The sequence below is a fragment of the Gallus gallus genome, chromosome Z (genome assembly GCF_016699485.2).
Source record: "Gallus gallus isolate bGalGal1 chromosome Z, bGalGal1.mat.broiler.GRCg7b, whole genome shotgun sequence".
In the NCBI taxonomy this organism is placed as follows: domain Eukaryota; kingdom Metazoa; phylum Chordata; class Aves; order Galliformes; family Phasianidae; genus Gallus; species Gallus gallus.
This window is the reverse complement of record NC_052572.1, coordinates 31,263,649-31,291,503: the sequence shown is the minus strand read 5'-3', so window position 1 is coordinate 31,291,503 and position 27,855 is coordinate 31,263,649. Positions and strand designations below refer to the sequence as shown.

Genomic DNA, 27,855 nt, shown 5'->3' with positions numbered 1-27,855 from the left:
TTTGTATTTATTAGAAGATATTTTATTGCCAACAAGTACAAAATTGATGCTGTCATTCCCTGAAGTCTCATTTTAAAGATAAAGCTTCTCCTTCACCACTTTTAAAGACTTGTAAATACAGTAATGACCAAACAAAAACAAAACAAGCAAACAAACAAAAAAGCAACAGGAAGAAAAATTGCAACAATAACTTAAAAGAATGAAAAGGGGAGGAGGAGAGGAGCAGACAACTTCCTGAGGAGGAAAACTCTTAGAAGCAACAAAAAAGTTCAGAAGTGGAATCAAAATATCATAGTATATTTTTCTTCCAATAGAAGTTTGGGGTTTTGCATGTGAAATTAAATAGCAGCAAAGAAAAAGGATAAATACAAGTGCATGTATGTCCCACTGGAACTTGCTTTTATTAACCAAAACAGTAGTACTCATCTGAATCAATTTTGGGATGCTTATGCACAGGCTGTGAGTCTTCCATAACAGAAGAATCACTGAACTGGTCTACATCAGAAGGTGTTTGGTGACCAGGAACATCATCAACTAAAGTGTCCAAGTAACTTCCCACTGATATTCCATCCAGACCATCACTACAGTCTTGTAAACTGTTACAGCTGCCATGGAAGGATGTGTCCTGACTTTCCAATAAGCTGCACAGGCTGCCACTCAAACTGCTCCCTCTGCTGGCAATGGCTTTCTCTTCAATCATCCACTTGATGGATTCAATACTTTCATTGATGATGAGTAGCTGTCGCATAAGTTTCACATCAGTGGCTCGGAGATTAATCTACAAGGCAACAGCAATAAAAAAGATTACTGTTTTTCACTAAAATCAAACTCCAAATAACAGGCTGGAGGCAATAGATGGATTAAAACCTCACATTCAACATCTAAGACAAATCTATTTAAATATTCAGTTAAAAAAAAAAAAGAAAGGTATTTCGACGCTTTCATAGAATCATAAAATCTCCAAAGCTGGAAGGGACTCACGAAGATGAGCTCAACTTGCTACTACAAATAAGACCATGTAAAAATCAAACCATATTTCTGAGAGAGTTGTCCACAATTTCTTGAACTCTGGCAGATTTGGTGCCATGATCACTGCCCTGGGGAACCTATTCCACAGTTCCACCACCTAATATTCAATATGACTCTCCCTTTCAATGAAGTTCAAGTGGGAATCTGATCAGGCTATGCAAGCAGTCCAATAATAGAAACGATAATCAACAAGACTTGTACACATGCTACGACAATATTATTAGATGAAAAATAGTTACTATGACAATTTCTGGGGATAACTTTTATTATTCAGAGAAGTAAGACACAAACCCATGTCCATTTACAACTACTTTCAGCAACTGAGCAGATACAAGTAGCAGGCAGGCATGTACCTCAGATTCTTCTTGTTATGCCTGCTAGGGTAACCTAAAATTTTCAGATGTGTGTTATTTGGAAGAAGGCTTGTGGATCCCTAGTATTTATTCATGCTGTAACACTGCTCATATTGCAAGCTGCAGTACAAATTCTTGAGAGTAGAAACAGATGCACCTACTTATTAAAACTGTAAATTTCGAATTATTTAATCTCATATTTGGTGAAGGATACTAGTCCACAGTGTCTGCAAGAGTGACAATTTGTGCAAAATAACTAAATAAAAATACATACTAAACACTAAGTCCTATTCTGCAACTTAATTGTCATGGTTGATGCATACAAATAGAAGTGTTATAGGTAAAGAATAAATGGAAACGTCTAATGTCAATACCATGTTAATGGTAAAGGCATATTACAGTGCTGCATTTCACAGATATAATAAATAAACAGTATTTATGCTTTTTCTTATAAGACAAATTTAACAAATCATTTTTACTGAAATTTTCACAATGAGATGACACATAAAAGTGAGGCCTTAATGTTTAATTAATAATTTATTTCTTCTTTGTTCTCTGAAATATGACCAGCATTTGCAAAAGATTTCTCTAGAATCTCCTATTCTCCTCATGAAACAAGTGATAACACTGAAAGGGTAATCTAACAAACTGAAGATGATTCAGGTTTTGCCCACGAAGTCAAGTGTGGTGAGCCAAAAGGAAAACCACTCCTGGTGTGATTTGTGAAACAACTGCTCTGTCATACAAGTGAATATCAGCTAAATCCTGATAAGAAAACAGTGCTAGTCTGCAACCTCACCAGTGTTGCTGCACTTTCCAATAACAGCTCTGAACTACTAAATGACTGACATATCAACAGAACCAGTTACACAGTGAGATCTGGACCTAGATAAACTTTTGCCACAGGGTCAACATATGGCATGCTTGTTTAAAACCAGTGGAAAAAGACTTGATGAATACAAGGTATAACACATCCAGCATGTGATTTTTTTCCTGTTTCATCATGTTCTTTAATTGTACTAATCAAGCACACTACATGTTTGATACACCAACAATTTAAGACATTAAGTATACTTCTCTACATAAATCTGTGCTACAATCTCTAATACGTTAGCATACACTAAATACTTTTCTTGCATGGATCAGTAACATCTTAGCTTTCCAACAACTCAAAAGACAAAACAGTATGTTGAAAATTTGAACAGCTTTAGTCAAATGATATACAAGGAAAAAACAAGTATGATCTGTTATGTCAGACAATAGACACTTTATAACATTCTCCAATTCCATGGTTGTTACACAGAAGTCAAGTGTTTCTATTGTTCATGCACAATGGACTGGAACTGAATCAGAATTCTCAGGAAGAAATGGAACTTTTTCTGCCAAGAGTAAAATTTGAATGTGGTTCTTTCCATACTCAAATGCCAGTTCTTTTCAATATCCCAAATTACACTGACATGATATGGTTTTAAAAAAACTATTAGTGTAATTTTACTCTGTTAGAAACAACAGAAGACTGCACTGGCTTTGGTTGGGATGCTTCAGAGTGCAGATACTGTGTTTTAGCTTAGTGAGCAAAACACAGAGTACCAATGTTTTAGCTATTGCTGAACAATCTTTTTGCAGTGTCAAGACCGGCTCTATTTCTCACTGGCAAACAGGCTGGAGATGGACAGCAGGCTTGGAATGGACACAGTTGGAATGCTGACCAGAAATGACCAAAGGGATACTGCATAGCAGTATGACCAGATAGCCATACTGCTATGCCCAGCAATAGAAGATGGGTTTGGTTTTCCAAGTAGCTGTTGCTTGGAGACTCTCTGGGCATCCATTTGCTAGTAGGAGATAATGAGTGATTACCTTCAAGCTTTCCTAGTACCAGACTGTCTGCATAATTTTCAGATGTGTTCCCAGTCTTCTTATCCAGTCCCTAAAAAGACTTCTGTAGTAGCCTCACTCCAGTACCACAGAATTTAACATAGCTGATCTGGTACTGTGCAAAATAGCTTTATCTCTTACTGTTTTAACAATAATGTTCATCTATCACTGTTTCAGATGTGAGGTTTTGAAAACAGATTAACCATTTTGTATCTCTCATCTTCAAGCCAGTTCTACTCCTACCCATAAATCATTATAAATCATTTGCTCAGCAACAAGACTGTTGTGACAGCAGCAATTTACCCAGCTTCCCAATTGCAATTGTAGACTTCAGTAATTTTGTTGTATATAAGCGTGTTCGGAGACCACAATTTCCCAAAAGGCTGATTAAGATGAAGTTTAATGGAGCTAACACCAATACACTGCTGATGAAACAATTACTTTTAGATACAATGGACATCTCATACAGTTCAGATTCAGTACAGAGGAAGTAATTTTTTGCTCTTAAGATACCCACAGCTTCTGAATTTCTGTGCAATAGCTTTACTTGAGTAATTCTTTGCATTCCTGCTAACTTGATTCCTTCCTCCGAACTGACACTTAGTCACAAGTCTCCTATACCAAAAGTGTACTTTTCCTAAAGCAAACACTAAAAAGAAGTCTACCAAGTGTCATCTTTGTTTAACAATATTTATCTCATCTATGACTTTTCTTGCCTTCTACTTTAGTCCAGGAACAATCATGTAATTTGGTGCTCACATACATAGCTGCAAATTATGTGTCTGTTAGAGTAAACAAGCCTGTTCCAAGAAGGTTCAGTTAGAGAGACTAAAAACAATACAATTTCATTACATTTGACAGCTTCATTTGTTATGCACAGTGATGTGTGCACTTCAGAAATAATCTGAACAGATTGAATCGTAGTTAATATAGGTATTCCAGAATGGTTTCCACAGAGTTTAAAGTAGAGCACAGCACCACAACATGGAAGGTGCGTATCTCAGAATACAGCAATAAGGACACTGTGATAAGACAGAGAAAATAAAATTCTGGTTACAGGCTTGCTTATGTATCCTGTTGGTTGGTTTGGATAATCACAGTATACGGATCCCACTTCCCCCCCCCCCCCAAGATCTTAAATGTTAACACTGAACAGATTGTCATGGCAAGAAAAAATACAGGAATGAAAGTGACAGTGATCTTTTGGGTAACACAGTCTGGTAGCATAGTCTGATTAGTACATAACAGATTAGTGTTATGCACAATCAGACCTTCAGCCTGGAAGGGATATCTGGCCTGAACCACCTGTGCATGTTTTGTACACACCCTCCTCCACTGGTTGTTCTAACAAGAGACTGCTTCCCTTACACACATAACCCTGGTCTTTCATAATCAGAGGTGCAATACTGTCAGCAAGTCACACATAAGACCCAGTTACACAGATAGTTTATTTATATATGCATATATATATATGAAAACACACATTTGTGTGCACATACCTATCTGTGTACACTCACATAGAAACACATAGATATAACACAGACATATAGAAATATTTCCATTATTTCCATACATACAGAGTTTTTCAGAAATGATGTGAATAGGTTACCGATTTCAGTAGAAAACTCATAATGATTAGGGTTGTTAACAAAAATAATTAACATCTCTTGGCAACACCCCAGAATAACGCATTAGCTGTCCAAGCCTCATCATTTTACCTTTGAATCAAAGTTGCACTTGCAACTTGGCAGAATGGATTTGTGTTTTCCAACTGTATGTTCTGAAGACATAGTTTCCATCAGCTCCACATACCATGAGCCTCCCTCCCCTCCAAACCAAACCAAGAAAGCTAAAAAAATTCAAAGTGTATCCTTTTAATCTGTCAAACCTGCCTGCAACACTAGTTCCCTTCTACAGTTTGCTTTCTGTTAGAGTCCTGGAATCATATGCTTCTTTTTCTTCTTGTAACTGCAAGAATTCTGCAGTGATATTAAGAATTATAAATTGTGGTCTGAGGTAAAGATATTCCTAAGTTTATTTAAAAGATATAAATTTCTTTTTTTTTTTTTTTTTTTTTTTTACTCAACACCTTTAAGCTGTGTGTTGCAATGAGTCCAACAATAAAAGGAAAGAAAATGAGCATGCCCATATAACCAAGTATTTCCTTCGTGACCAATCATTTAGACAGAGCACCATGCAGTAAGTTACAGCATGACAAGGAATTGTAAACCTACAGTCAAATGGATTTGAGGAGTTATTTAAGTCATCCAGCTCAGACACCAAGCTCTGCATAGGATCCCTCGGTAGGACTCAAACACCAATCAAGGACTGGATAGCATGGAATCCATCTTTCTGAAGCAGTACAATTTTGGAGAGATATTGCACAGTAAGTGGGAACTGCATGAGAATAGTCACTGCAGGCAGCTTGGTGGCTCAGAGCCTGAGCAGACTTGTAGAAAGAATTAACACAATAAAAGGTCAGACTAAATGAGTACTGGAGCTAATTCCACCTGTTGTTAACACTGACATATCTGTCTGTATTGCAGTTTTTACAAACAGAATTTAAACTAAGAGAAACTTTCCATGCTACACAGGCCTTTGTGACTACTGCAGCTCAGGAGTATTAGTGTTACTGCCACCTGGCATTCCAAGGGTGTGACAGGGACAGCTTTCTGCTCTCCTATTTGCTTTCCTGTGTCATTCAGGATAAAGTTTTAGTTACCCACCTATGCCTACAACTCCTTTCTTTCTTTACCTCAGTTTTCCATGGGATAATTAATTCCATGAATTTATTTGAGATATAAAATTGATATATATATATATATGTCAATGTCCAAATAATAAGTTATTTTGAATCCTGAGAAGACAGCTTCTTGACAAGAAACAAGCTTATTTTGGTCAGACAGTGAGAGACAAAGTAAGCAGACCAAAGCAAATACAAAGAGTTGTAAAATTCAGAAGTAAAACATCAACCAATTCTGTGAGGCAATTTGCATAACAAGCTAGAAAGACACTAAGCAATTTATCTGGACTCCAAAACTCAGAATGTGTGAATCAATTAAGTTACTTAATCAGAATCACCGAGCTCACGCATTCACAACAGGGTTGAACGTGGTCACAGACGTAGGCTTTGTTCATTAAGCAACCACCAAAAAATATAGCACATACCACATTAAAGTTAGCAGGCTCAGAATTATACTAAAATAGCTTCTCAGCAACAGTGAGAGAATGAAATGCTTTTTCTTCCATGTAACATATCTAAAATAAAACCACCTATTACAAATAAGGGTAAAATTTCTGATCCTTAAATATACAGAGTAATTAATAGGTTGTGTGTGAATTCCAACCCACTTTAATTAGTACATACTCATGTGCAAGATTTTAAATCTCTGGCCTGTTTCAAAACTGTCTAACTTATTCATGATGTTTGCATGAAGTTCTTTACATAATTAAACCACTTTGGGCAACAGTGTCTAGTCTGACTTCTGAAATTGAACAGTCTTCAGCATTACCTGTCAAAAAAGCCACGGAGATTTTACATCATAGAGTGCAAGCACACAAGTTAACCATCCCCAACCACAAGGAATAATCTGTTCACAGGTGAAACTGTAACTGCTTGTCAGAATGTTCCACACCTACTCCATCACAAAGTGAACTAGTTTACATTAATTCAAGCACTACAATGGTACAACCTAGTTCAACCAGCCTGATACTGTGTGAGCTCTCTCATTTAATATGTTTCTTAATATGCATATAAAAATGAGGTGGAAACAAAAGTTCAGCAGAGATGAGATAGTCAGTAGGTTGAGGTACATGTTCCAGGTCCCATCCATGCCACGTGTATAGGACTGTACTTTACCTCACACTGATCTGTGTAAAACACATCCCTTCTTTAAATTTCTGTCAATAGTTATATATGTATGAGGGCTGCTCTGAAAGTAATGCCTCTTACTTTATTATTTTGGCCCACGACATTAGAGCCATGCAGATCTTCAGAAGCATGGCATGCAGGCTTTTACTCATGCTAGTGAAAATGCATAGCTAATATGTTGATGAATACTGTTTTGTAGCTGAGCATTTCCTTCATCAAGTACGGTTACTGTGGTCTTTGCATCCGTTGTAGTTTCCATGGAAATAAATAGGAGGCATTACTTTAAGGGTGACTTAAATAGATTAATAGCTTTCTGCACTTCTATTTTCTTCCAGCATAGAATTGAGTCACAATGCAATGCTGAAAGGTTTTCCCACTTCTTACTTGTGTTTTCTACGATTGAGGTAATCTCCAAGCAATATGAGCCACATACAAAGGCTACCTATACAAATTTCACTTCATCAGATCTGTCTTTGATTTGTAGTTGCAGTTTACTGATCAAGTTTATTTCTGCAAACAGAGCAAATTACACTGACCTTTCTCAGCTGCATTTTTGTAATGAGTCACTATAAAAACATTCTGGCAGGTTACAGAAGCATTCTTGACAGCTTACTTTTTCCATTGTTTTGCAAAAAATGTTTATTTATTTTTGTGTTTCTTGTAAAGACTCCAAAAATTAAAATTCACAGTATACTTCTTAGGCAGCATTCACTACAACCACTGAAATCCCAGCTGTTAGAAAACAAGCAGTTATTAAGTCTTCAGCTTCTGTCTGTGCCCTTGACCTTGTTAGTTCAAAAAGAGGTTCCAGCCTCGTCATCATCTCTTTTCAACCTGCTGCAATTCCAAAGCAATCCTGCACCAAGTGTTTACAATACATATTACTGCAGGTCCTTGTATAAAATTTGGTAGCAACATACCCTAGCTTTACAAACACGGTTTCTAAACTTGGAGGCAGAAAGAGAGGCCATGTTATCTGACATCAGCTAGAGAGAATTCTCCTTCTATAAACAGAATTCTGTACGTCAAGTTAGAGGAAGAAAAAACACCTGGAACCAAAATCTCATTACCTAAAACAAGGAAGTGGTTAGGTCAGACCTGAGCCACCACCAAAATCATTAGGAAGCAGAACAACTCAGTAAGCACCGAGAGTAAGTAACACAACAAACTAGGTTCAAAGGTGTGTCTTTCAAGTATGTGAACAAAACAGTATGTTACTATGGTTATCTTCTAATACAGTAAGCTACAGTACTGGTTATGTACATTTCTCCTACAAAACTCTACTTTCATATATGACTTTTCTACATACTACTTGATCCTTTAAGACATGGCAGGAAAATACAAATCATCAAGTTGTGCAATTGTTTAATTACATTACCTCCCTAATAAGAAAGTGGAACTTAAGGTCTTTTTCTACATCATGCTTCTGACTGTGGGCAGCCTGTCATTTGCATTAACATACAGTAAACTCTTCATGATTTGGAGGTCTTTTTATCTTATTGTGAAAAAAAAGAAACTGAGCATAAAATCTAAGTAGATACAGTGACTGTTATCAGAGAGAAATATGCCATAGAGCTAATAGCAAATAACAGGATAATAATAATAATAAAAGGTAGTTGGTTAAGTCTCTACTCCCTGCCTCAATAAAATAAAGGCTAATACAGAATTTTAAATATTGAAGCACTGAGAGAAATCAAGTTTCAGAAGGATGAGTGAATACAAAACTTGCTCCAGATTATCTTAAAGCTTAGCTGAATTTACATAAAAGGGAGACTGTAAACTGTAAACAAAACTGTAACAGTTTGAGTAAAAAGCTTCTAATATGGCATGACGTTTTCACTGAATATTTCTAACTATCCCATACTATAGTCACAGAAGAGACATATGACCTTGGAAATGTATCTATTATGACAGAGGTGAAAGTGTCCAGAAAAAATCCATGGTATGGACCCACATATGTTGACAGACAAGATAATTCCACTACAAACATCCAGGTCAATAAGCAGCAGTAGCAAATGGTGTCAGAAAGTGTTACAGTAGATAGATGGACAATCACAGCATTATTGTGATGTGTTCTGGGCATCTGCCACAACGCAAGACTCTAAGTTTCCTCTCCAGCAGTGTGAGACAGCACTGGAGTGCAATAGCATATTGAAACATATTTTTTTTTCACCGTCTTTCATTGTCTGCCTTACTTATGCTTGTCATGATCAAAACATGCTCCTAAAAATGCACAACAAGTATTGCAAAAAATACCTGTTCATTTCTGAATTAGGGTAGGTTGCTGAAGACTTGGGCCTTATATTCGCTTCTTTAAATTAATTAGTTTTAATACTAGCACTGCGCAAATATGCAGAAAGATGCACAAGTAAAAGAAGTGTGATAGAAGACCACGGGTTTTTCTTACAGGTATATACAAAACTTGTTACTCTTTATTAAAAAACAAAAACAAAACCCAAACCACACTAATGGACCAAACAAAACCACCTCCAACAATACTACTTTTATTCAAGTCAGAACTGAGACATGACAGTATTACTACTGGGAATAAATGTAAACTTTCCTGAAATTCAAGTCTAGTTTTGCAATATTACCAGAGCTATACAAGATTAAAAAAAAAAATAAAATATTTGTCTGAATCTCCTGAGTTCAAAGTTGGATTCTGTTTGTAAAAATTCTGTGGCCTTGGAAAGGGAGTAGGTTTTATTAAAGCACATTTTTAATCAAATAGCCAAATCTTTGCTAACAGCAAAACTTCTGCCTCATTTACTGGATGTTCATCTGAGTAAGAATAAAGAGCTTCAACATTGGCTTCCAGATAGCCTTGTAATTTTAAGTGATCACATATCACCTTAGAACTGCTTTAGCAGAATAAAGAAGTGACCTGCTGATCTGTTTCTTTCTCTGTGGAAGAGTTACAAATATTTCTGAGCTAAAGCTTTTAAAAAGTATATAACAAAAATTATTGTACATCTTATCAAATGAGTCTCTTATCCTTCCCCCCTTCCTTTACTTAAGTTTAATCTGTGAACTATTAGCAGTTCAGTATCTTTTATATTCAGACTTATTTTTTATTTTAAAAGAAAAACTTCACCCATCACTGCAATAAACATCCTGTAAAATTACTTTTTATTACATTAGCTTTATGTTAACCAGAAAGTACTAGCAAATTTGAGATCTCTCAGATAAAATGAAGCAAAATTGCCTATTCTGAGTCCTTCAACCAAAAATATGCTTCCAAACTTCCAGATACCTACAAATAGTTAACTCCTTTTCTCTCTTTCTTACTCTTTAAGAAAGGGTTGAACAACTCGCAGCCAATCTGCAACTGAGATCTCAAGGTTAAAAAACTAAAAGCAAACAAGATACTAGTACCATTTCAGCAACCTGAAATGTTGAACTTGGCCAACTCTACTAGCCTAGTAGGCAGTTGCAATTATATTATCTGCAATTTTTAAGTCCTTTCCATAGGTATGTTTCTACACAACACAATTAATTAACACAATTAATGTGTTCTGGAGGTTGCAAGGCATGCATCAGTACGGGTTAGTGGCTGACCTTCTGGAGAGGAGATCTGCAGAGAAGAACCTAGGTGCTCTGGTGGGCAACAGGCTGGCCATTAGCCAGCAGTTTGTCCTGATGGCCAAGAGGGCTAATGGTATCCTTGGGTGCACTAAAAAAAGTGTGGCCAGCAGGTTGAGGGAGGTGATCCTTGCCCTGCGCTCTGCCCTGGTGAGGCCACATCTGGAGTACTGTGTCTAAGACAGGGCTCCCTGTTGAAGAAAGGCAGGGATATTCTAGAGAAAGTCCAGTGGAGGGCTAGAAAGATGCTTAGAGGCCTGCAGCATCTGCTGTATGAGGAAAGGCTGAGAGATCCAGGACTGTTCAGCCTGGAGGAGACTCACAGTGGATCTTATCAACACTTATAAAGTATCTGAAGGTCAGCTGTCAAGAGAATAGTGCCAGGCCCTTGTCTTTGGTGTTCAGCAACAGGACTAGAGGCAGTGATAACAAACGGGAACAGGAGAAGTTCTGTATGAACATGTGGAACAACTTCTTTACTTTGAGGGTGACAAAGCACTGGAACAGGCTTTCCAGAGGCTGTGGAGTCTCCTCCTCTAGAGATATTCAAAATCTACCTGGACACTTTCATGCGCGTATTGGACTAGATGACCTCTAGATGACCTTCCAACCCCACTGATTCTGTGATTATTCAGGTAAAGAGAAAGCATATATTAAAAATCAAGCAAACAGAAATTCTATGCTTCTAGCTAAAGACGTCTCAAGTTAAGGTAGTAGCAGTAAAAAAATTTCCATGGCACTATAGATACCTGTCTTTCCACATTTTTTGATCCCCACTCTGGTCAATAGCCATCACCCACACTACCTGGTGCAGGTTTCAGCTTCTCCCAGACCGCTCTGGCTCAAGTTTTTTTTTTTTTTTTTTTTTTTTTTAAATACCTAAACATGTTCTTAGCAAAGATTTTTACATAGCAGATGACTAGGGCACAGTGACTTAATCCTAGATCAGCACAGAATATTAATCCCTAGTACAAAAAGCAGTTTCCAGAAGTACAGTGGGAAGGAATCTAGGTAATTGGTTACATTTACCATTACTCTTGCTATTGAGGAAATACTGGCTTGTTGGGGTGCATTACATGGCTAGGAAAAGCCTTTAACAATAATCACAGTGACTTGGAAACTAGACAAGGAAATCTGGACCACAACAGTGTTGGACTGAGTTAGAGAAATGCGGGTTTATCTTAAAAGGGTTGAGCATAGTTCTTTTAATGTAATTTTGTCACAGAAGTTCAACAGAACACAAATTAACAAAAAAAAAAAAAAAAGAAAAAAGAAAAGAGAGAGAGAGAAATGACCAAGGAAAAGAAAAAAAGTTTAAGTACTGAGGTGGTGTTGAGGTTGCTTTACTTTTTCCTCTGAAATGGGGTGACTGCTGCTCAGCACTGGTGAATGTACAACTATAAGAGTTGATGGCCACTGTGAGTTAACTCATCTGACTACAGAGAAAACAGCAATTGTCTCCACTGTTTCAGCCACAGCCAGTAAATGCCAGGAACTAACAAAGGAGTAACTAAATTCTATTGGTATTTGGTGTGGAAGAAAATAACTGCTGTTCTGGTATGCTAGTAATGCTGCTCTTCTCTTGCAAAGAGACTTTATTCACTACTTTTGAAGGATTTAGTTTTCTTTTACAAACCCTGCAATTCTAGGAACCTGCCACAGGCCACCACTTCAGTCCAAAGTATTTCAGTGTATGGCAAGAGTCAGGCCTATTGATGGTTACAGGGGTTGAAATGGCACTGTGAAGGCCAAATGCACTTGTAATCATAGATCAGGTAAGTCCTTTAAAACTTACTATTTGGTCTCATGTTCACTCCTCTTTTAACCAAGCAGCTGTGACAAATCTAGAACAATAGTCTGAAGACTTCTGAGTCTACAATGACTCCTGGCATGAATTCTCAGATTCAGCATGTTTTTGCACAGACTAATCCAAACTCATTTTAGTTAGAAGATCTTGCTTCCACAGAAAGGATACTTCTGTACAAAATTACATAAAAACACTGAGTTGACACCGTTGTATTTCCATGTGTACTTTGTTCTAAATACATATTGCTTGGCTTTGACCAACAGAAACAACAGTATATGTTAGCATCCTAACTTAAAAAACAAATTTGAGCTTGCAATAGGACTGGAAGAGCCACTGTTCTCTAGGCACCTTTCAACTTGCTTGTTTTCTGAAGAGGTAGCAAACTGATATAGATCTCACTTCTGCTTATATAAAAATGCTTTACAGTTCTCTCCTTGTTATTAGGTCTGTTTTTCCTGTCATTTTTAATTACTAGAAGAGTCAAGGTCAGAATTTGAAGGTTTATAAACTAAAACATTTTTTTCAGCAAATGCTTGCTATTATTAGAGCTGTGTACAGTGTTTGCTATGCCTTATAAGCACACATCTTAGTCACAAAAAGGAGTTCAATCATTTCTGAGTATTTCTTTAATCTAGTAGAGATTCTGCAGAAGACCCCCAAAAATGATACTGACAGAAAAATGTAAAGCAGTGGAGCTGTTTTTGTTTGTTTGTTTGTTTGTTTTTGCCCTTGAGCCTAAACACAGGAGCTTGGAAGTGCTCAACCCAGTTGTTAGATCATAAGTCTGGGATGTGCACCTCTTTCTACATCTACAGGGTAGCAGGCCAAAGAGGAAATGCAGTAAAATGACTCTCCTTTTGGAAGCATTTTAGTTGTGAATGCAGCTGGTATCTAACAACAGTGAACAAAATTACAAATAAAGCCAGTAAAGTGTTTATTAAATCTGAAACTCCCAGTATTTAAACAGCAGTTCAGCACTGCTTAACTGGCATTAAATGTTTTCACTTCACCTGGTATTGCACCCAGCAGACCCGTACAGTATTGCACGTAGTTTGTTTTACAGCACAGTAAATGAAACATTCAGATAACTTACCCTGGCAGCTTAATGTGTCTGTGCTTCCTACTACCTAACAAATTTGCCATATCATTTCTTTGAGAAAGTATTAAGAATTGCCAGGTTGGTGGGAAGGGAAAAGAATTAGACTGGTGAGTACAGAGGATTACCTCACCAAGTAAAATTACTATTTTTCTCCAAAACACATCCTCTGGTAATAATTACCTTATGACAAAGGATCCAGACATTGCAGGTACAATCAAACAATAGAGATACCTTAATTTGACAGAAATTAACACATAGTTGTGAATTCAACAATTACTGAATTACTAAGTATTCTAGTCAGGCACCTATGGACTGCAGAAGAACATACAGCAATGCAACTAGATTACAGCATATGCATTTCAACAGAACTACAAAAATTCTGTCATCATAGGTACTACTAGTACAGCTATAGCCTGTTGTAGACGCAAAATAAGAACACAGATCACTCTAGAGATGGCAAGGCCTTTTATATGTCCACATAGCTCTGGTACAGTGCAAAATCAAGCCCAAATCCTACCTACCCTCAGGGCAAGACTTACTACTTGATAAGCAGCATTACTATGGTGAGTGTAGGCAGAAAAGTCTTCCCAGCTAGATCTGGCTTGTAGTTGTTCAGCTGATAACAGAAGAGAGCACCAGTCGTATCCTTAACTGCAACGAACAGATGTGCAAGAATGTTTTATTTTCTACATTAAAAAAACATAATTGTTTTAATTATTAATCTCCTCCATGGTTCTTACAGCAGACAGTATTTCAAAACAAATATTTCAACTTCTTCCTCAAATTCTGCAGGCGTCACTCCCACCTAGTTCTCTTCAGTCCTTCTCCAGTCCTTGAATAACTTAGCCTCACAGAAAAGTTAATGTTTATTAAGTGTCTGAAAAGGTCAATAATCACAGGTTTAAAACTCTTAGTATTAGGTATCCCTTTTGTCATTAACTGAAGTTATCCAATTACAACAATGATACTTCTGAACAGTACTTGAAAACAACAGGGCCACAGCACTGCAGGACAAACAGCTCAAGCTACCAAAGTACATCCAAGACTTTCCTAACAAGAAAGCCAGACACATAAAATGTCTTACAGAAGTTATTTTTTCTAATGCACCCGGTAAACTTACTGGCCGAAACTGGGTTATCCTGTTCTTTATGATTGCTTTGTTGATAGATGCTCTCACACTACAGTCCAAATTCAAGTTTGTCCTGCTTCTTTTTTTTTTTTTTTTTAACAACTGTAATTAACAGTTTTTCAGCACTGAAAATGTACTTAACAGTTCTCTGATTCGCCTGCAAATAGCCATTTTTGTTGCAGTTATTTTGGAGCAAGGCTCATTCGATCTACTTTTGGTCATCAGAACTTAGAGTCACCAGTTTTCAATATATCTCCAGTACAGAAAGTGCATTCATAAAAAATATGCTAAGTTTGAAGCACTGCCTGTTACCTATGTTTCAGTTCAAATTTACACATAACTATACATAAGTTTACAGACTTTGTAGAATGAAGACCCTCTGACCTGTGGTGACCTTAGTTTTGCTATGCATAGAGATTTTACAACCTTCTAAAGAGTCCAGGTGCCCCAATCCCACAGGCCTCAATCCCACATTAGTAAGGATAATGGCAATTGAAGCCAAAATTCAACAGAAAAATACAATCAACATGGTGGCAAAAAGTAATCCACCACTAGAAAGTCCACCACTGACTAGCAGCACCACTTACAGGGTGAGGACTGGAAAGGAAAGGCTACAAGTCTGCATTTGTACCCAAATTTTCTCCTTTTTTATTCCAAGATCTCCTATAAAATTTTATATTCAGATGACTTTATCTTTGCAATTAGTGTAAGACGCCATAACTGTTATGGTTATAAATGCAGGTGAAAATCTAAGAGAGAAATTGCACTTAATCACATCAAATTAGAATTACTTTTCAGTAGGTCCTATATTGTCTCTTTATACTCCTGTATGTTCATCATCATTTGCTCCAGATTCTAGAATCCAGTCTCTTTTCTAGGATGTGGACAAGAATGAAACTCTTAGGAAATAAACATATCAAATGTTGAAAGGTTACTAGGCTTCAAGCTTGAAAGCAAAGATCAGACAAAAATCTTGCAATTCTTAAAGAAAGTGAAAATGCATTTCTTATTTGTATTTTTTACTTTTAACAAGTTACTGTTTGGATTGCTTTTAAAATAAAAATTAAAAGTGCGTTTACAGGCTGGTCATCTCTGGTCAGTGTTGCTATAGTGCATTTCAATCTTTTCCAGTTTACACAGAAAAGATTCCTTTTAAGTACTGTTTGTCATAAGTATCCACACAAAGTCATGCTGTTCAGCTGATTTCAACAGAAAGTTTGCCATCTATTTGCAAAAAGATACTGTAAGTCATTTAAACTGTAGAGCTCTGTGCATTTAGCTTTCAACAAAACCCCACATCTTTTCATTATGGATTGTCACTAATCAGATTTTAAACAACAACTTCAAAGCCAAACTTCTTCCTCCATCTTTGAAGTAAAGTAATCAGGAAAGAAACATCATGGAATGATAATGTACATTATTTCAAATCAGGGCTGATAAAAAATGTTGTCTGTAATCTGACAGTCTAACTGAATCTTCAAATGTAGTGAAGTATCCATAACACCACTGTGTGAGTCTCTTTGTAATTATTACATTTCACATTGATGCTGCTAGGTCATGTATCTGCAAAGTTTCAGTGACTCCTGGACTAGCAGTAATTAATGAGGTAAGCATACATGTATTTCCTGGGGACTTAAACCCTTCGCAGCTGGCATGGCTGATTAAGAATGATCGGAAGTACAGACTGAGAACAACATGGAGACATTCCAGAATTCAAGCCCTTTAACAGGGACTACATGAGATTTGCTAATAGAAGTACATTTAAGTATGAATTTAAAAGTTAAATAAACTTGTTCACCTCGTCCTTCTGAAGATGGTCTTTGAAGACAGAAAACTTGCCAATGATCTGGCAGAAATTATTTTCTTGATAGATTTGGTCATTTTCACAAAATATCAACCTATCTATAAATCCCTTTCAACCAAAACACCCTGCACACTGTAATGCTACCTAAAAATTACTAAGTCCTCCACCACACAATGCAAATCTGAGAGAGAATTTGTTAGCAAGATCAAAGACCATTTTCAGTGAAATTCCATTGGACCCATAGAAATAACTTAATTTCTATTTCTGTTTTCTTTCTAGTCCTAAAAAAAGCCTCACTTCAGGGGTTTACCGAGTAATTGCTCACTAGGAAACTAAGGTTAATCAGACTTCCTACCCAGGCTTGAGGCTTAGCCACTAGTAATTTTATAGTTAAGATTTTATGTTCAATCAAGTTTTTAAACAAAAATTCCTGTTAAGCTAATAAAAAGTCAACATCAGATACAATGCTTTGCACTGCTGAGTAGATACACTAAACCAGACCTTGGCTTCAAGAAAGTCAGTTGATGTCATTATGGGAAACAGTAAACACAGCAGCCTGTAACTACAGGAGTGTTAACGAGACATTTCAAAAGACATTTCAAAGAGACATAGTGCACTGTTTAGGAATATCTTTTAAAGAGTTAATAATGGCAGAGTAGCGACGGTTACAGATCTAACAAATATCAGACATAAAAGAAAAACCGAAATTGCTCAAAACCTTAAAAGCTAGTAAAAGATCAGAGCAGATCTCCAATATACACCTTCATTTACGTGCTTAGGATATGTAAAACTGCTTTATTAAAAAAAACAAAAAAAAAAAAAAAAGAGAGAGAGAGAGATAGAAAGAGGAAGGACTGGCATTGTAATGATATCATATTTGCCTTAATTCCAATGGGTATAAGTACCATTTGTTCTGCTTCATTTTGCCAGGGCTTTGTGTTAATTAGCTTTTACAATGGTTAATCTAGAACAGAACTATTAAAGCAAAGGGAGAGAAAATTCACCTAATGAGAGAGCACAAACATACCCCTGTCCCAAACAACTTTAGTCCAAATCTGGCATACTCAGCTTCTTTGCAACAGGACTGTTTCAACCTTTTTATCCCTTCCCCCTAAAAACAGCTGCATTCAGAATAACCCAGTTTGGCCTTCACTCATTAACAATACTTGGTCCTCAACAATGGACACTGGAAAGAAACTCATCTAAAAGTTTCTCTCTCACTTCCAAGACACAATTTATCTTTTTTTCTGGCCCCAAATATCCTTATGCAAAATTGGTAGTGTTTTTACTGCATGTAATGAAGACTAACTACACTCCGCTGAACTTTTTTTATCTTTCGAAGACACAGCAGATTGTTGATTTGGGAAAAAAAAGTAAACTGAAATTAAAAAAAAAAATCACATCACCTTTTTTCTTAAGGTTTTCTTAAGAAACTCTCCCTTTGAATAAACACAGAGCTTGTGAAAGAGAAATGAGGCTTTTGAAGAAGTAGTGGCAGTTAAGGCTTCAGAATGAACCCTGTTGATTACTTACTGCAGTGTGTAGCTGCTGAAGTTATATGCATTGAGCATTGAGCATGAGACACGAGAAACAGTGCTGCAGTTATAAGAGATATTAATATTTGACATGTTCTAGGTTCTAGGTTGACAAGAGAAGAGCATTTTGATCCATGCTAGCAATTGCATCTTGCTTTTCTTGTTATTCAGCGGCTTTATGCCTAAAGGGTTTTCAGGATTATCAGCGCAGTAGCAACCACAGCCTTGGCTGGAAAAACAGAAGGTGCCCTGGCCCAGTAGGTCCTCATTCCAAGAAACCAGAATCACAGAATCATAGAATTACTCAGGTTGGAAAAGACCTTAAAGATCATCGAGTCCAACCAAAACCTAACCATACTACCCTGACACTAACAATCCTCCACTAAATCATGTCCCTCAGCACCACATCCAAACGGTTTTTAAACACATTCAGGGATGGTGACTCAACCACCTCCCTGGGGAGCCTATTCCAGTGCTTAACAACTCCTTCTGTAAAGAAGTGTCTCCTGATATCCAACCTAAACTTCTCCTGGTGCAACTTGAGGTCATTTCCCCTTGTCCTTTCACTTGTCACCAGTGAGAAGAGACCAACCCTGCTCTCGCTGTAAGCACCTTTCAGATATTGGAAGAGAGTAATATGGTCTCCCCTCAGCCTCCTTTTCCCCAGATTAAACAGCCCCAGTTCCCTCAGTCTCTCCTCATAGGGCATATTCTCCAAGCCCATCACAAGCCCTGTTGCCCTTCTCTGGGCCTGCTCCAGCACCTCCACGTTCTTTCTGTACTGAGGCGCCCAAAAATGAACATGGTACTCAAGGTGAGGCCTCATCAACGCTGAGTACAGGCGCAGGATTACTTCCCTAGTCCTGCTCACCACACCATTCTTGATACAAGCCAGGATGCCATGGGCCTTCTTGGCCACCCGGGCACGCTGCTGGCTCATATTCAGCCAACTGTCCATCAGTACACCAAGGTGTACTTCCATCAGGCAGCTTTCCAGTCACCTCTCTCCAAGCCTGTAGGGTTGCCTGGGGTTGTTGTAACCAAAATGCGGGACCTGACACTTGCCCCGATTGTAACTCATGCAGTTAACCTTGGCCCATTGATCCAGTCTATCCAGGTCCCTCTGTAGTGTCTTTCTCCCCTCAGGCAGATCAACACTCCCTCCCATCTTGCTGTCATCTACAAACTTACTGAGGGTGCACACTCAATCCCCTCATCAAGATTGTTCATAAAGATGTTAAACAGAAGCAGCCCCAATACTAAACCCTGGGGCGACACCACTTGTGACCAGCCACCAGCTGGATTTAACTCCACTGACCACAACTCTTTGGGCCCAGCCATTCAGCCAGTGTTTCTGTGTATGCCCATCTAAACCATGGGCAGCCAGCTTCTCCACAAGAATGTTGTGGGGGATAGTGTCAAAGGCTTTACTGAAGTCCAGGTAGGCCACACTGACAGCCTTACCTTCATCCACTAAGCGGGTCACCTTGTCATAAAATGAAATAAGGTCTGCCAAACAGGATCTACCATTCATAAACCCGTAAAATTCATAAAATGCTGACTGGGCCTGATCTCCTGGTTGACCTTTAATTGATCCATAATGGCTCCCGAGATTATCCATTCCATAACCTTCCCGGGCACTGAGGTGAGACTGATAGGTCTGTAGCTACCAGGATCATCTTCCCATACCTTTCTGAAGATGGGCATCACATTTGCCAGTCTCCACTCCACGAGGACATCCCCGGTTAGCCAGGACTGCTGAAGGATGATGGTGAGCAGTTTGGCAACCACATCCATCAACTCCCTCAGCACTCTAGGGTACAATCCAACCAGCCCCATGGACTTCTGAGCATCCAGCTTTCAGAGCAGGTCCAAAACCATCTCACTGTAGATCATGCAGGGCCTATTCTGTTCCCCATCCCTGTCTACCAGTGCACGGGGCTGAGTTCCCAGGGAGTAACAAGTTTTACTATTAAACACCGAGGCAAAGAAGACATTAAGTACCTCAGCCTTATCCTGATCTTTGGTCACCATGTGTCCAGCAAGGGATGGAGATTCTCCCTAGCCCTCCTCTTGCTGTTGATGTATTTATAGAAATATTTATTACTGTCCTTCACCTTAGTGGCCAAGTTGAGTTCTTGCAGGGCTTTGGCTTTTCTAATTTGCTCCCTGCACAGCTTCACTACATACCTGTAATCATTATAAGTAGCTTGCCCATTCTTCCAGAGACCATAAACTTTCTTTTTGTTCTTGAGTTCCAGCCAAGGGTGTCTGTTCAGCCAGTCCGGCCTCCTTGCCCGTTGGCTTGTCTTCCGTGACTTGGGGATAATCAGCTCCTGCACCTTTAAAATAACTTCCTTGAAGTATTCCCAGCCTTCCTGGGCTCCCACGCTCTCCAAAACTACCCCCCAGTGGACCCCCTCAACCATGGTCCTGAAGAGGTTAAAGTCTGCCCTCCGGAAGCCCAAGGTGGCAGTTCTGCTAACTCCTCTCTGTTCAACAAAGATTGAGAAATCTAGCATCTCATGATCACTAAGCACCAGATGGCCTCCAACATTTACATCTCCCAGAAGACCTTCTCTGTTAACAAACAGCAGGTCCAGGATTTTGCTTTCTCTTGTTGGCTCCTTCACCAGCTGTGTCAGGAAGTTACCTCCCACACACTCTAGGAACTTCCGGGACTGGTCTCTATCTGCTGTATTATAAATCCAGCAGATGTCTGGGAAGTTGAAGTCCCCAAAAGAACAAGAGGGAGAGACCTTGAGACCTCACCCAACTGTCTATAAAGTGTCTTGTCCACCTCTTTATCCTGGTTGGGTGGCCTGTAGCAGACTCCCACGATAATATCAGTCTTAGTGGCCTTCACTTTTATACTGACCCATAAGCTCTCAACCCCATCATCGCCACCATTAATTTCCATACATTCACAGTCTTTCTTAACATAGAGTGCTATACCACCACCCCTCCTGCCTTGAATAGAAATATTTCAGAAAAGGATACCGTGTGGTGTACCATGTGTTTCCAGCAATAACAAGAACATCAGAGAAATTTTCATATGCTCTTTCTGTCCCTAAAATTTTAAGCCAGTCTTATTATTAAAGAACGCCCAATAAAAGAACACTCAATATAGCAAAAGGATCCAAGCAATCAAAATGCAAGCTCAAGGCCTCAATCAGCAGAAGTACAGTTTTACCCCTATGCACCTACCAATCTATCACAGACAAAAACGCTACATCTAGGTTAAATAAGGATATGATGACATCACTTAACATTTTCCTCCAGCAGATGACACATGTGAGGTAATCACATCTACCATGTAATTCATGCTCTTCCAGGCCCAAGTACATGGCAACTTGATGACAGACATCTCAAAGCTTCCACCATCTATCTTTCTCAGAAGAATCCAACCCAGCAGATTTAGAATGTTTATCTGTAGCATGATAAATGTATAAGGTAGCTGGAACAACAGAAAAATCAATTTCATTGGTGACAGAAGGAAAACATGCATGAGATGGATGAGACGAGATTTCCCATTTTAAAATGAGGAAGAGTTTCACCTGCTTCCATGTTTGTAGAGATGAATTTACACTGGCCACTGAAAAGATTCATACATGCTGAGATAAGGCTTGAAGTACACTCCTAAGCATCACAACCACGTTCAGGTGTGTTTTCCTTGTTCTTTACTGTCAGGGGACAAACAATAGCGTACCTGTAGACAAGACAGGTACTTTGTGGAAGCTATGGGTTGGAATGAGATGATAAAAAATAGATAACAATACATTGTTAGCACAATGAAAAGCTTTGGAATCATCATGCATTTAAATGCAATAAGAGATCAAATTTTACTAATGCATTGTTTATAAAATTGCTTTGTTTCTCAGATTTAGTTGAAATCTGTCAACACAGATTGGTCAACTTTAACGATGAAGATGTCATCACACCTATTAGTCTCAAGCTTTTCATATGTGACTATGTGAATAATCTTAAACATGAGTAAGAATATCAAGGAACCTGAATAACATTGCTTTGAAAATGCCTATTAAAAAAACTGTCTAAAGCCTGAGTCAAGTAAGCAAGAAAAACAAAACAAAACAAAACCCTGCATGCATATATCTGAAAATCACGGTGGGCATGGTGCAGAAGCTGATACTATAGTGCAACTACAAAAAGGTAGCATGATGAATATCTCCTGATTTTCTTTTCTTCTAATTTTTTCAGTTCTTTGCACGTTTACTACTGCAGTAGATATTATCTAGTTTTCTGCCCATTCAAGGCCTCTCAGGTATTCATGAGAGCCAAAGAATAATATAGTAGGTATTGACAAGAAATTCTGAGAAGATAGATAGAATTTTTAGTTCTGTTTCAGGAATAATGTTCATAAGAAGAGAAACAAACATAGAAACAGTTATTTTTGTCACATATTGTTTTTAAACTCATCATACGTTTACAATGTCACAAGAAAAACCCAGAAGGGACAGGTTATGAACCTGAAGAAACCCTACAGATAGAGGAGACTAATTAAGTTACTAAAGAGACTAGAAGATAGGCACAAGAAGATAGCTAAATTCCAAATCCTGGATTACAGAAAACAGATGACAACACAAAAAATATTTAGAGTACCTATACTTTACCTTATACAAAGAATAGTCACTATAAAGCTTAATGGGCATACACAGAATAGAAGTCAAATGGAGAGATGTGTAACAGAATTCTTTTGACTTAAGAAATAAGGCAATAAGTAAGATTGAAACCTTGGACTTCAGGAGAGCCAGCTCTGCCTTCTTCAAGTACTGAACTGGAAGTATCTCATGGGTTAGAGCACTGGAAGGGGACCCAAGAGATTTGGTTGACATTCAGGCACCGCTTCCTCCAAGCTCAAGACCGGTGCAACCCTAAGAGTAAGAAATCAAGTGAAGGTGGAAGAAGACCTGCATTGATGAGTAAGAAGCTCATAGGAAAAGTCGAATGGAAGAAGAAAGTCTGTTGAATGTGAAAAAGGGGTCTGGCTACATGATAGGAATATATGAACATTGTTAGAGCATGCAGGAATACACAGAGATACAGGAATTAAATCTGCTGAGGAACGCTGAGGAAAACAAGAAAGGCTTCTTTAAGTATGTCAGTAGCAAAAAGAAGGCTAGGGAAAATATGTGTCGCTGCTGAATGAGGTGAGTGCCCTGGTAGTGGAGGACACTGGGAAGTCAGAGTTACTGAATGCCTTCTTTGCTCAGTCTTCAGTGCTAACACTATCCCTCAGGAATCCTAGATCCTGCAGGTAAGAGAGAGAGTCTGGAGAAAAGATGATTTCCCACTAGTTGAGGAGGATCTGGTCAGAGATCATCTAGGGAAACTAGCTGCACAAATCCATGGGCCTCAATGAGATGCACACAAGTGCTGAAGTGATCACCAAACCACTCTTTATCATCTTTGAAAGGTCATGCAGAATGGGGGAAGTGTCTGACAACTGAAGGAAAGACAATGTCACTCCAGTCCTGAAAAAGAGCAAGGAGAGGACAGGAAAATACAGTCCTGTCAGCCTCACCTCCATCTCTGGCAAGATGATGGAACAGTTTATTTCGGATGTCATCATCAAGCAAGTGGAAGAGAAGAAGGTTATTGGGAGTAGCCAACATGGATTCACCAAAGGGAAATCATGCTTGTCCAAGCAGGTAGCCTACTGTGTTGCCATGACAAGCTGGGTAGATGAGAAAAGAGCAGTGGATGTTGGCTACCTTGACTTTAGCAAGACCCTTGACACAGTCACCCATAACTTCCTCATAGGAAAGCTTAGGAAGTGTGGGATAGACAAGTGAGCAGTGAGATGGATTGAGAACTGGCTGACTGGAAGAGCTTGGAGGGCATAGTGATTAGTGGGCATAGTCTAGTTGCAGGCTGTAGGTAGCAAAGTTCCCCAGGGGTCAGTATTGGGAGTGGTCTTCTGAAATATCTTCATCAGTGGCCTGGATGAAAGGAAAGAGTGCAGCCTCAGCAAGTTTGCAGATGATATAAAGCTGGGAGAAGTGGCTGAGGCACCAGAAGGATGTGCTGCCTTTCAATGAGGTCTGAACAGGCTGGAAAGTTGGGCAGAGAGGAACCTTATGAGATTCAACATGGGTAAGTGCAGCGGCCTGCACCTGTAGAGAAATAACTGCATGTGTCAGTACTGGTTAGGGATGACCTGCTGGAACAGAGCTCTGTGGCAAGGGACATAGGTGTTCTGGTGGACATCCAAAAGAACAGGGTTGTTCTCTTCTCACTGTTGGCCACGAGCCAGCAGTGCGCCCCTATGGTCAAGAAGGCCAATGGTATTCTTAATGAATTAAAAAAAGAGTGTGGCTAGCAGGTCGAGGGCTGTGATGCTCTCCCTCTGCTCTGTCCTGGTGAGACCACATCTGGAGTATTGTGCTCAGTTCTGGGAACTTCTAGGGAGATTCCAGTACAGTGCTACTGAGATTACTAAGGAAGCTCCAGGCCCCCTTTATGAAGAAAGGGGGAGATCTTATCAATGCCTATGAATATCTAAAACGCAGGAGTCATGTGGATGGGGCTATGCTCATTTCTGCAGTGTCCAGCAACAGAATAAGGGGCAATGGAAACAAAATGGGACACAGACGTTCCACATAAGCAGGAAAAAATTCTTTACTTTGAGGGTGACAGAGTACTGGATTAACTTGCCCAGAGAGGTGGGGGAGTCTCCTCTGGAGACAGTAAAAATCTACCAAGACACTTCCTGTTTATATGCAAAAAACAGCAAGTCAGACATTAAAACGAGAGAGAACAGGAGAGGTCAAGGATGCTGAGACTAAAAGATGTTCACTCTGAGAGCTAGGGGAAAAAGGTGAAAAGTAAGAAGAAAAATAGCAAATTGAAGATTGCAATGTGAAACTTCGCATGTAAATTAGAAGAAGAGACCAACTTAGAAGGAAAACACAATGAACACAAGTCACTTGATTTTTATCCCTTAATAGGCCTGTCAAGACATGTCTCAACAGTCAAGTTGGGAACTCTGACTGCCTTATTTGCTTTCTCTGCAGCTCAACTCCAAGTGTAACCTAAATACTCTACAATCCTGATGCCAGTTAATTTTGATAATTAACTGGAAGGAGGCTGACAGTGTTTGAACCCTGTTAACAACAAATTTACAGTGATCACTGCACTAAAATGCATTGATAGCTCTAGTTTGTGAGCATTTCTTAAAGCCTACAAAGTGTGATGTAAGTGACTCCTCAAGGCTGAAGTCATAATCTTGGCTATTAATGCCTGGGATATCCACTCTTGATTTCCCTTTCCTCCTTGCCAGCTATTCTTTAAGAACTCTCCCTCCTACCCACCCACCAGCATTGTGCTTACACATACAGTGCTTGCATCAAGTCACCTCAATAAGTTGCCAGCAAAATCTACATCCCAACAAGGAAATTGTATAGAATTTGATCGAGTAAGCTATGTGACAAGAACTACGGGAAGAACTCCTACCTAAAAAAAGTTTTTTTGAGATCTCACATAGTGATTATACACTGAAGAAAACAAAACAAAACAAACAGAAGAAGAATAGGCTGGCACGTGTGAAGAACTCTGTATTGTCAGAATCGTACCTAACTATTCAGTAATTGATGGCTTGCTTATTTGCTTGCAAAGAGTGCAATGATCCTTTTTGTTTTGCCTTAACAAGGCAGCTTTGCCGCACTGCGTAAGGGGCGGATAAGGTTCTGTTTTAAGACAATAAGTACGCGAGAAGTTCTGAAATAAGTAGCCACAAATTTCTTAGTCACGTTATAAATAGGTGTTTGATGAAGGATTACTGACTGGAACTAAATAAACCTCTGAAAACCACTGTCCAGAACTGGAATTGCTGAACATTGGGCTGAACTTCCAGCTCCAAGACCTCCAGAGTCTCTTCAGATACCAGACATCACCAGGAAACAGGTGCGATGTAGAGAATACATTTAGAACAGAGAGAGATGAAGGTGTTATTTTGTTCATTGATACAGCAACACTCAGGGCTTTTAACTAGCCGACAAAGGAAGGCCAGGTGGCAGTGACCCATTCACCAGTTAACAGTCGCTCTCCCAGAAGCCCAAGAGAACCTCTCTCCCTCGGGCCGCCTCACAGCCGGGCGGTCTCACCGCCGTCCCCGGGCCGCAGCGGGCCACGGCGAGGTCAGGGCCCGCGGCGCCGCGCAGCCGCTCCGGGCGGCCCCGCCTACAGCACGGGGGCGCTGGGCATGGGGGCGCCGCCGTGGGTAGCGCTGCGAGCGCTTCCTCGGAGCTCCCTCGGCGCCTGGCTACTCACCATCTCCTGCCTCAGGAGGCGAAGTTTGTTCTCCAGACGCGCGAGGGCGGCGGCGCGGCGCCGGCTGGGGGCCGCAGCGGGGCCGCGAGCGGGCTCGGCGGCGGCGGCTGTACGGCCCGGGTGCTCCTCCCCGCGCAGCGGCCGCGCCAGGCTCTCGGGAACTTTGCGCCCCAGCTTCTGCTCGACGTCGCGGAGGTCGGGGGCCGCGCCGGGCTCCATGGCTCGCCTCGGGCGGGGGGGGGGGGGGGGCCGCGGTGCCGGACGGGGTTAGCACTACCCGCGGCCGCCCGGCCGCTCCACAGACGCGGAGGCGCGGTAATCCGCGGCAGCGCCGGGTCCGGCGCCCGAGCCGCGCGGGTGACCTGCCGCAGACATGAGGTTCCCCCCGGCGCAACGACCCCCCGCCTGCCCCCGGCCCTCTTTTGCCACGAAAAATCTAGAGAAGGGGAGCGAGGCGAAAAGCCTCCCCCAAAGTTACGGGGTAGGACGCGTCCCGGCTCTGCTCCCTCAGCGGAACCGCGGTACGCCCTAGCGGCTGCCCGCCCGCCCCGGGCTGCGGGATCCGAGTCATCGCGCGTCCCGGCCGGCTGCAACTTTAAAGCCCGCTGGCAGGTGGAAGAGGCGCGCCCCTGCCCTCCTACCGTAATGCCTGGAGAAGAGGCGCGGCTGCGGCGCGGCGCCCCCGCCCGGCCAACGGGGCAACCCGGCCGGCGGCTCCCGGCAGCGCTGAGGTACTTCGTGCTGCTCCAGGGGAGGGAGGGAAGCAAGGGGAGCTTTCTTAGGTACGGAAAGGAAAAGAGAAGTGAAATGAGAAAAGAGAAGAAAAGGAAAAAGAAAGAATAGAATAAGAAAGAGGAGAACAAGAAGAATAAAGAAGAAGAAAATAAAAGGGAAAAGGAAAAAGAAACAAAAAGGAAAAAGCAAAATGAAGAAAGAGGAAAAAAGAAAGAAAGAATGAAAACACAAAGGATTAACAAATTTTAAAAGGAACAAAAATAAGCAAAGGCAGCTTGCAGAGGTCTGTGACCTTAGATCAGTTTCTTACAGGGCTAGGAGTGTATGTACAGAGTGAATGTTATTCCCACTTTTTGAGCAGTTTTCACTGCAGGCAGGCTGATTTCCCCCTTATTCCACCACCCTATTATTATTTGTATGCCCTCTTCCCTTTAAAAGCAAAGTGTGTTAACTGCGCAGGTGACTGTAACTCTGATAACAACTTACATGCTAGCCCTGCTCATAGCAGAGCTAGTAGCGCTGTGTCATTCCTTTGCAGGATGTGTTGCTCTGTAACACTGTTACAGCACTAAAAAACTTTACACAAGAATCGTGCTGTGTGACCAGACCCATCTGTGGGGCTACTTCCTACAGGTTAGGGATGTTGAGTGCAAGGCCAACCACTGGTCAGGTCCCTCATAGCAACTAGCACCACAAGAAGTGGTGTGGTGGACTTGGGAAAACAAAATGTTTTTACAACAGTCT

At 40.2% G+C, this 27,855-nt stretch overlaps 1 protein-coding gene across 1 annotated transcript; it reads right to left on the bottom strand.

The window, feature by feature from the left end:
- Window positions 1–26,945, bottom strand: LURAP1L (leucine rich adaptor protein 1-like). Its single transcript, XM_001231706.7, has 2 exons — window positions 26,377–26,945; window positions 1–778 (listed from the first exon to the last, which is right to left on the bottom strand). Exons 1-2 carry the CDS (start codon window positions 26,593–26,595, stop codon window positions 404–406), a joined length of 594 nt encoding a protein of 197 aa, XP_001231707.3. The 5' UTR covers window positions 26,596–26,945; the 3' UTR covers window positions 1–403.
- Window positions 26,946–27,855: the final 910 nt, after the last annotated feature.

Excerpts from the sequence above, each read along its gene's own strand:
- LURAP1L (XM_001231706.7), bottom strand. The coding sequence starts at position 26,595 with ATGGAGCCCGGCGCGGCCCCCGACCTCCGCGACGTCGAGCAGAAGCTG. Across the intron at positions 779-26,376 it reads GCCTCCTGAGGCAGGAGATG|ATTAATCTCCGAGCCACTGA; the intron begins GTGAGTAGCCAG and ends GTTGCCTTGTAG.